Raw genomic sequence first — 11,174 nt, 5'->3', positions numbered from 1 at the left:
GACAGAAGCATTTGGTTGGAGAGATAGAGGGCTCCTATCAGCCCGGGGTTTAAAGCCTGCTAAGTCTCTCTTCCTCCCCCCCTCCCTCCGCCTCCCCCCCTCCGTCTCGCTCTCCCTCCCCCCGTCTCGCTCTCCCTCCCCCCCATGCTCAAACAGAGGCTTCAATAGTTCACTCAAAGCAACAACAAAAAAAAGCAGGAAAACCAGCTGACCCCACATCCCTGATCCCAGCTCTCCCTCCCAGAGATCAGTGCAGGATCAACACGCCACAGCCAGAGGAGAGGAGCTCAGTCACCAGTGGTCAATTCACATTAAAATTGCTGTACTATTTTGCATCCATTTCCTATCTCACTGACGAGAAAGTCATAACGACGCGCAGGAGATAACGTGTTCTCATAATACTCCTCCAGCAACACCTCACTGGAGACCGTAGCCAGATAAGAACATCAGGAATGGCTGGGTGGTCTACGGGTTTTCCTCCCGTCTCCATGTAGTAAAATGACAACATGGAAGGAATACACATTAGAAGAATTTTACAACCCTGTCGTTATCGAAAAACACACAGCTGGACAGCTAAACGCCTGTTCTTATCTCCACCAGCCTGCCTGGCTGGCTAGCGACCGTTTGTCTTTTCTGAGGTAGCTGTAACCGTAGAGATACACACACACACACTGAGTACAGCAAACTTTAGGAACATCTTCCTAATAGTGAGTTGCCGCCCCCCCCCCCCCCCTTCCGTCTACACTGATTGAAGTGGATTTAACAAGTGACATCAATAAAAAGGATCATAGCTTTCACCTGGGTCTTTCTACGTCATGGAAAGAACAGGTGTTCTTAATGTTTTGTGTACTCAGCGTACAGGCCTACGTTACTGTGTTTCGTGTAATACTCCGGCTACAGGCTTCCGTCTGCGTGCGGAGGGGGTGTATGTGTATCTGTACAGCGCTCGTCCCACCCCCTCAAAATAAGCCGGAAATGATTGTGGCCCAGCTGGTACCTGAAGATCAGTCACTAAAACCTGAAACGCATGCCATTTTCAGACAGTGATTGGTTACCTAGACCTGGAAGCTGGCCCCCTGACCAAACACTGATGAAAGCATTGCAGCGTGGTGTGCGCGCGTGTGTGTGTGTGTGTGTGTGTGTGGGGGGGGGGGGGGGGGGGGGCGCCTATGGGCAAGCTGACACCACTGTGGTCGCGTGACGGCTGTGTGACATGGGAAATCCTGTGAACCACCTGACACCCCCAGCTATGACCCCGCCATATGACCCAGGAGCAGGCAGCAGTAGCCGACTCTAAGCCCAACGAAGGACACCCTGACCTGGGGACGGGTGGGTCTGCCACCAGCCTCTCTGGGGGGGGTCTAGCACGGCACCAAATCTGAAAACAGGCTTCATGGCATTTCACTGGCACACATCAGATGTTTGGATTTTTAACTTTCCCTGGCTGGGACTGGGAGAGCCTGCGGAGAGGACCAGTTATTCTGTGCTCCTTCAAAAACGGTCACGCTCCCAGGTGAACTTTTTCAAAGTGAGAGCGGTCAGCTTTTCACCCCAGTGGGATTCTTTGAAGTTGTGGGAGCGATGCACTGCTATCAGACTGACAGACAGCCCTCAGAAGTGAGCCTCGATTTTGTTCAACCCTCGTTGCGTCCCTTCCACACCCCATCCGCACGTCATCATCTTCTTCACTCTCTGTCCACCCTAGCTCTCCCAGCTTCCTCCCTCTCCTCCAGAATAAGTCCGCGAGAGGAAAAACCTGGACTGGACTCCATCCGGATGAAATTCTACAGGTGTTACGCTGGAGCGGAGCCAGACGGATTGTGGGAGAAGCAGAGACAGACCCTGGAACTCCAGATAAGTCGGGGGAGACACTTCAGAGAGACAGAAAACACCATCAAAACTAGATTAGGACTGAGAGATAAAGGGAGAGAGAAGCAGAAAAAGATAGGGAGAGAGATATGTAGACAGCTGGAGCTGTAGAGATTAGGGTTGAAAGCATCTCTCTCTCTCTCTCTCTCTCTCTCTCTCTCTCTCTCTCTCTCTCTCTCTCTCTCTCTCTCTCTCTCTCTCTCTCTCTCTCTCTCTCTCTCTCTCTCTCTCTCTCTCTCTCTCTCTCTCTCTCTCTCTCTCTCTCTCTCTCTCTCTCTCTCTCTCTCTCTCTCTCTCTCTCTCTCTCTCTCTCTCTCTCTCTCTCTCTCTCTCTCTCTCCTCTCTCTCTCTCTCTCATCACCGCTGCTGCTCATGCATGTGGGAACGAAAGGTTGCTGGTTTGAATCCATGCGCCGATTAGGTGAAACATCTTGCCAATGTGCCCTTGAGCAAGGTACTTAACCCCAACTTCTCCTGTAAGTCGCTCTGGATAAGAGCGTCTCCTAAATGACTAAAATGTCAATTCAATTTGCGGATTTTGCACACATGGAGAGGACTGTTTCTAGACAGGATTAAAATACATTTAAACAGAGGAAGGGGTTGTGTGTGTGTGTGTGTGTGTGTGTGTGTGTGTGTGTGTGTGTGTGTGTACATATATACTCACTCCATCATGGAGGGGGGGATGGTGCAGCAGTCCTGGATGGCGGTGAGGGGGGACGTCAGGTGGGCCGTGTAGGACGCCTCCACCACCTGCTTGTTCCTGTTCACCACGTCCAGGTAGCGGTTAAACTTCTCACGGATCTTCTTCGCAAGCTACGACCCATCACACACACACACACACACACACACACAGTTGGATATATTCTGTATAGCACACATCATACGTAAGGTTCTCATCATGGTGGAATTACTTATGGAAAACATAACCACACACACGATGAATGTGATTATATTTGAGTACCTATATTCCCTTTTTATTCCAGCTGGGTTGAAGCGCATCCTTCAGACCTAGATCTAAACCGCAGTCAGACAGTCTACTCCTCTTTATTCCGATTTGAACAAGGCCCGTATCAAAAGACACACACCGAGTCCTCATACATACTGGTTGAATTAACGAGGCAGAGAGCTGTGAACAAACATCAAAAGGCCTCGGAAGCAGACGCCGCGCGTGAAAGCGGTCAACCTTGCGAAGGAATCGTGACGCGTCGCACAGTCGACGGTACGGGAAACCGAGAGAAAAGACAAAGCGTGATTCCTCACGAAACAAGAACAAACAAGCCTTCCCTGTAGCTCAGTTGGTAGAGCATGGTGTTTGCGACGCCAGGGTTGTGGGTTCGATTCCCACGGGGGGCCGGCACAGAAAAATGTTTTATGAAATGTATGCATTCACTACTGTAAGTCGCTCTGGATAAGAGCGTCTGCTAAATGACTAAAATGTCAAATGTAAGATGACCGTGATGGGTTCCCCAAACTCGGTTTTTGCCCTGGCACTACACAGCTGATTGAAATCATCAAGCTTTGATCGTTTGAATCAGCTGTGTAGTGCTAGGGCATAAAAAACTAAAACGTGCAGCCCTTGTGGTCCCGAGGACATAGTTTGAGAAACGCACACGGAACACCCTTCTCTCTCAAACCGGTGCTTGCCTACGGGAGCAGCAAGGGGAACGACCCCCGCCTTACCTTCAGGCTACGCTCAAACCCTAAATCCCAACCCGAGCACTCCGTTCTGCCACCTCTGGTCTCTTGGCCCTCCCAGCCGTATGAAATAAAAACACTCATATCACAGAGCGAGCAGTACAGCTTCATATGACACCAATTGTTGTTTTGTAGCACCTACACATGAAACAAGATGGCGTCTTAAAGGAGGCCTGAGTAAAGCCAAAATGTCAAACGCTAGATACAAATGTCAAATATAGGTAAACAATCTTTCCCCCCCCAAAAAAGACCATTCTACAGATTCAATTGTGAAAAGACCCAAAGTCACGGTGGTTTTTTTTGTCCTGGTTTTGTGAGAAATCCCTCAAAAGGAAAAATGTAGTTCATTAAAAAAGGGGTGGATAATTGAACCGTGCTGGTTAGTGTTCGGCCTGACTAGGCCCCTGTCTGTCCGGTGTTAGTGTGCCAGCTAACGCTAGGCATACATTACAGCTCTCAGAGGGGGAGTTATGGCTGACTGCACGCATCTCTGAGCCTCATTCAAAAAAGGGTTCCCACCTGTGGGACACTAATAACGAGTGCACTAGGAGCTCCTCACAACAGGTTCCTGTTCCTACTCTGGAGCCAATGAAAACCCCCACAGGGAACCAACCTCGTTAGAACCTACAGGACCGTGGCAACTCACACGCATAGGCTACATAGCCTGCGTAGGATAAGATAGGCTAGAAATCAAAACAAACAAGCACTGATAACTCACACAAACTCAGAACATAGTAGGCTTTAACAAGACTCAAATCAGGTCACTACATTCACTCACTGCCTGGAGAAAAGAAAACAACTTGGGAGAACCGCATCTACCGGCAACCCGTCCCCTCTACCGGATACCCGTCCCCTCTACCGGCAACCCGTCCCCTCTACCGGCAACCCGTCCCCTCTCCCGGCAACCCGTCCCCTCTACCGGCAACCCGTCCCCTCTACCGGCAACCCGTCCCCTCTACCGGCAACCCGTCCCCTCTACCGGCAACCCGTCCCCTCTACCGGCAACCCGTCCCCTCTACCGGCAACCAGTCTCCTCCACCGGCAACCAGTCTCCTCGTCTGTCCACATCCCATAACGAGGCGTGCCTGCCAACACTGCCCAGGCCGGGCCAGGAGAAATGTGCTGTGACCCATTGACCGAGCTACACCCAATCAGCCAGTCGCTGTTCCTATTAATCCTCCAGCCCAGCCGCTCCTACGATTATGGCATTTTACAGGGGCCAGCGGCGTCACCCAGAATTACAGGGCCACCCGATACGCGAGTCCAAAAATGGCACCCCATTCCCTATATAGTGCACTACATTTGACAAGGGCCCATAGGGCTACGGTCAAATGTAGTGCACTATGCCGGTAGTAGGTTGTCATTTGGGACGCGGCCCAACATACTGTACACCCCCCCCCCCTCCTCCTCCCAGACTGGACCAGCAATTAGGCCCAATGTGGACTCACTATTAGGTGCGTCTCAACCACTGTTGAGCTGTCCGAGTGCCTTCACTAGCCACAGCATGGTGTGGTTAAGACTGAGAAATACCCATTCATGAGTCCAGAGGAACTACAGAGGAACGACAAACCAAAAGACCTGCAAGGCACAGGTTTAGTGATTTAGGAGTACTTTTCCTTAGCCAAAACCACCCTCCCCACAAATCCCAACCAAACACCCGACGACCCCGGCCTTACCGCTTACTCCTCCCCAACTTCACTAGAACACATGTTGGGCTTTGTGGTTGCTGTAGCCCTGACCAGGAAGTGCCAGACCATGCAGTTCCATTGTGTGGCTCTGGTTCAGGGCGGTTAGGGCTAGGTCTGGGTTAGGGAGCCAAGATGTAACCCGTGTCAGTACCAGGGTACACTGGGAGAATGTTAGAGAATAAATAGCCCATCAAGGTCATTCCTGAGAAACCTCTCCACTAGCCCTGACTGGCCTTTTACAGAAATGTCGCCATCAGACCACAGCCTCCACCTCTAGTCTACTGAGTCCCTGGGGGCTCAGGCACACTGATAGACAGACTGGGCTATTAGACTGGCGTGACCACCTTGTCCTCTGGCTACATACATACACACACACACACACACACACACACACACACACACGTACATACAACAATCCGTCCATCTATAGGCTGTTTTGACCTCCGGCTAGCTGTCCACTGTCTGCCGTCTCTCTCGCTTTGCTGATTCCATCTCATCTCCCCAGAGGACCAAACAACAGACATAACGCTGAGGACTTTTAATAGGAAATGTCCACTCCGTTGTCTGGCTCAGTCCCAAGTGGGATCTTCTTCATTTTGGTCTGAAACTCATTTCCTGATAACACACGCCTTCCTTACATGGCTCTCGAGGGAAGACAGCAGTAACCTGCGCTGTAGAATTACTGTAAAAAAACACAGGCTAAGCCAAATAAACATCTAGAATCATGTTTATTACACTTTAAACATTTCTGGGATGAGTGGAGATGGCCAGCCTGTGTCATTACTCAGTAGCAGATGTCCTCACCCTGCTCGTCTCCTGGCTGAGCAACGAGAGGGAGATGGTGAAGGGGGAGCCGGGGTGCCAGTCTCAAAGCCGGGCTCTGTCTCTCTGCCTGTCTTTCAGTCAGTCTTTTTTCTTTGGGCTTCCTCCCCACTGTGGATTCAGCTCTAATTGGTGCTGTTTGGCTGCCACGGTGCCAAAGTGTCATTTCCCACCTGCCTCCTACCCGGGGAGAACCATGCCAGCAATGCCAGGGCTGGCACCGTCTGGTCTCGGTAATGCTAAATTAGCAAGAGTCTTCGAGGCATGCAATTGCTACAGGAGACACTGTTGTACATCTTGTCGATGAATTCGACCAGCTTAAGAATCATTCTTTGAAAGAAAAAAAAAATGTAAACTTGAAATCTCCAGCCTACCTCCAAGGAAACGGACAAGAAGGGAAACATTTGATCAACGAAGGTATCTACTGGTTGGATGCATTTAGCATGGTTTCTGGAACCTTAATTTTTTTTAAAAATAAAATAAACATACTGTAACTAAATGTCCACACACAAGGAGCGGTAACCTATACAGTCCACAGATGGATACTACCGGAGCGGTAACCTATACAGTCCACAGATGGATACTACCAGAGCGGTAACCTATACAGTCCACAGATGGATACTACCAGAGCGGTAACCTATACAGTCCACAGATGGATACTACCGGAGCGGTAACCTATACAGTCCACAGATGGATACTACCAGAGCGGTAACCTATACAGTCCACAGATGGATACTACCAGAGCGGTAACCTATACAGTCCACAGATGGATACTACCGGAGCGGTAACCTATACAGTCCACAGATGGATACTACCGGAGCGGTAACCTATACAGTCCACAGATGGATACTACCGGAGCGGTAACCTATTACAGTCCACAGATGGATACTACCGGAGCGGTAACCTATACAGTCCACAGATGGATACTACCGGAGCGGTAACCTATACAGTCCACAGATGGATACTACCGGAGCGGTAACCTATACAGTCCACAGATGGATACTACCAGAGCGGTAACCTATACAGTCCACAGATGGATACTACCGGAGCGGTAACCTATACAGTCCACAGATGGATACTACCGGAGCGGTAACCTATACAGTCCACAGATGGATACTACCGGAGCGGTAACCTATACAGTCCACAGATGGATACTACCGGAGCGGTAACCTATACAGTCCACAGATGGATACTACCGGAGCGGTAACCTATACAGTCCACAGATGGATACTACCGGAGCGGTAACCTATACAGTCCACAGATGGATACTACCGGAGCTGGTAACCTATACAGTCCACAGATGGATACTACCGGAGCGGTAACCTATACAGTCCACAGATGGATACTACCAGAGCGGTAACCTATACAGTCCACAGATGGATACTACCGGAGCGGTAACCTATACAGTCACAGATGGATACTACCGGAGCGGTAACCTATACAGTCCACAGATGGATACTACCGGAGCGGTAACCTATACAGTCCACAGATGGATACTACCGGAGCGGTAACCTATACAGTCCACAGATGGATACTACCGGAGCGGTAACCTATACAGTCCACAGATGGATACTACCGGAGCCATATACTGTTCAAATCGGAAAGTACTTCCACATTTTGTTACAGCCTTTTTCAAAAAAAATTACATATATATATATTTTTCCCCCCATCCATATCAGGGGAACCGTTTAGAAATTACAGCACTTTTTGTACAAAGTCCCTCATTTTAGGGGACCAAAAGTATTGGGACAAATTCAGTTGTGTATTAAAATAGTCAAACGTTGAGTGTTTCTAAACACTTCCACATTCATGTGGATGCTACCATGACTACTGATAGTCCTGAATGAACCGTGAATAATGATGAGTGAGAACGTTAGACGCACAAATATCATAACCCCAAGACATGCTAACCTCTCACCATTACAATAACAGGGGAGGTTAGCATTTTTGGAGGGATATGACATTTGTCCGTCTGTAACCTTCTCACTCATCATTATTCACAGTTCATTCAGGACTATCCGCAATCATGGTAGCATTTGGATTTTAATGTAGAAATGTTTAGAAACATTCTATTGTTATATACAATACAAGTGACTCCAAAATGGCACAATGCATTATGTACCATTCATTTCAATTGGGCACAAAATAATCTGAAACGCAACCAAAACAAACATCAAATGCATCCAACAAGTTTGTAGAGTCACAAGCTGTAATCATTGCGTGCTAGAAATATGGGACCAAATAAACTTTTAACTGCTGAATTTGTCCCAATATTTTTGGTCCCCTAAAATGGGTGGACTATTGTACAATTCTAAAAATCAGGTGATTCTAAACGAATAGCCAGATATTGATTTAAAAAAAAAAGACCATGAAATTTAAGCGGACAGTCTGCACTTTAACCTTAATAGCCACTGTAACTTTTGGAGGAGTTCACTGTATATTACTCTTCCCCTCAACACATTGGGCATCCGCCTTTCTGAATTGCTCGACGGGATGAATAACGTTTATTTAAAAACAGATGTCGGATTCTAAAGTAGCCTCTTTATAGGCAACCAATGGGAGAGTGCAGATGAAATGACATTAACTCAGTCTCTCACACTGCATTGGAGTACAGGTAGAGGAGCCATGTTTCTATTCCAGCATCTCCTTGTCAGAGTGAAGCCTTACTGCACTGACACTCTAGTGCATTAGAGAATGGGGGGAGTGAAAAACAAAGACGACTTCAAAGCCAATGAGACGGCAGCTGTAGAATTTTAATAAGCCCTCCTTTCCTCTGATGATGGCTGTGTGTGTGTGTGTGTGTGTGGTGTTACTGCGGCACAGACAGACAGTCACAAGCGCACATACTGTGCAAATACACTCGTGTGCACACACACACACACACACACGAGCACTCAGTGACTCACCTGCTGTACCTCCGTCTCTCCGTTTGAGGTCTTCTCTGTGTACACAAACGAGTTGAAAATTCTCTGCAGAGAGAGAGAGACACACACAAAAACATGGTTAGTATGCTGTAGAAAGACTTACTGCAGTCGTTCGTTTAAAAAACCTAAATCACTGCACACAGACGCAAATCCACATGGGATTTATTCTGATTGCTTAAAGGCCCACTGCAGTCCCAAAAAATGTTATTTCCCTGTGTTTTAAGTATATTTCCACACTATGAGGTTGGAAAAATACTGTGACATTAAAAAAAATGTAAGAGCTGTTTGAAAAGACCACCTGAAATTTCAGCCTGTTTTGGTGGTATGAGGTTTTGGCCTTCCGTGGTGACATCGCCATGCGGTAAATGATTTAATAGACCAATAAGAACGAGCTCCAAACCTCTCTGCCAATAACATCTGGTCAAATTCTGCCTACAGGCTGACTTGACTGCAAAACAATCTGAACCCATTCAACATGCTTGGTGTAGGAAACATACTGTACAATAGACATCTTCCACCAATCCTAAAAACACGTTTGACCTAGGCATAAATCCAGATTTTGAAGCAATAGTAGATGTCCTTGTACGACCTCAGCACCAACACAAACTCAATGAGCCCCCAAGAAAACAGTTAAAACACCTGCACTGGTATGCTATGCACACTGACACACACAAAAACACACACCCGAGAACAACTTTTTAAGCAAGCTTGTCTCCTGAGTACCGTACCACACACACACACACCACACACCCACACACCCACACACACACACACACGCCCCCCCCCCCCAAACATCAGGCACAACATTTAGTGCAAGGCGGAGGCGCACTAAAACAACAGTTAAATAAACGTTGACTTGAAGTGGCAGGTGTTTCACTGTAAGCTTCTCTGCTGCTTCACTAGACACACACACCACCCCCCTGTCCAGTCCTGTCCACACATACTGTAGGACACCTTACAGAGCGGAGGGGCACCACCTACCCAGCATGCTTCACTCCACACCACTCCACCCGCCAACGCAGAGTTCACTCCACTTTATTGCATTACCATGGTAACCCACCACCCCCCAATAAAGGTAGATGTCAAAACAAGCATTGATTTATGGGACCTCACACAATCAAGAGGAGACTTGTCACGCTGAACTAGGTTCCTAAATATCAACACAAGGAAAACCTAAAAAGCCGGCTGTCAGGTAGAGAACAGTCCTGTCTGAGCTGGTTTTATTCTCTCTACTGTAGTTAAAGTGGTAGGCTTTGGTCGACACTGGGAGGTATGTGTTAGTAAAGCTTGGGAGAAACAGACACACAAAAGACAAAAAGCTGCCCATTTCACCTGCAGTGCTATTTAGACAACTACCCCAACCTCTTAAAATTGTGAAATAAACACATGAAGCACAAAAACAAACTGAACCATCACCACAGCTAGCTAGCTAGTGTTAGCTTAACGCTGTATCGTTAGCTGGTCTTCCACCGTGCAGGCTGTTTGTTTTTGGATGTGGTCCAGCAGCTTTCACAGCTATACCCTGAGCAGGGAGGAATGCCTCAAATCTCTAACCCAATACGGCTCACCCTGGCTGGGCCACCGGGGCCGGTTGATGTGACGCCCCTAATTTCTATCTGAATCCTAAAGCTTGGGGTGGCCTCTTCAATGAACAAACCCACCCACGGCCTAATTTGCCCAAATTAACTAAGTCTTATAGACCTTTCACATAAGATTTACATTTATATGAACCCCCCCCTCAAAATGGCCCATTTTTACCACGTTCTTGCCGACATAAGCATTCTATACATTCCCATGCCACGCTGGCGACGAGTGGGAGGGGTGTGCAGATGTGGGTGGGCGTCTGCTTGAAGGAATCCAGAGTAAATCCATTTGAAATCAAACACTGACAGCATCCCTTTTGATTTAAACAAAACTTTTCATACGTGTTTGCACGTTGAAGAAGTGGCCTGACAGTGACTGTTTGGACCTGAATGCCAAAACATTCAGGAGATAAAAGGTGCTCAAACTTGACCCTTTTTACATACGGGAAATTCCAAGGTAACGGAATTACGCTTTTTACTTTAAATGTTTGAAATTAAAAAAAATTTTTTTTTTAAATACATTGATTTCAAAGTTTAGAAAACTATACAACTATATACAAGGACTACTTAACAATGTCCACAAACACTCTGGA

The 11,174-nt window shown here is 47.7% G+C and overlaps 1 protein-coding gene across 1 annotated transcript in view; it reads right to left on the bottom strand.

Annotated features, from left to right (window-relative positions):
• Window positions 1-11,174, bottom strand: part of LOC115192233 (VWFA and cache domain-containing protein 1) — a gene marked incomplete in the record, with an annotated part of 75,038 nt that overhangs the window by 26,434 nt on the left and 37,430 nt on the right. The window contains 2 exon segments of the mRNA XM_029750503.1: window positions 2,534-2,682; window positions 8,981-9,043. Coding sequence (XP_029606363.1) covers window positions 2,534-2,682; window positions 8,981-9,043 — 212 coding nt within the window.

This window comes from Salmo trutta, chromosome 4 (genome assembly GCF_901001165.1).
Source record: "Salmo trutta chromosome 4, fSalTru1.1, whole genome shotgun sequence".
Taxonomy (NCBI): domain Eukaryota; kingdom Metazoa; phylum Chordata; class Actinopteri; order Salmoniformes; family Salmonidae; genus Salmo; species Salmo trutta.
This window is presented reverse-complemented; position numbering and strand designations above follow the sequence as displayed.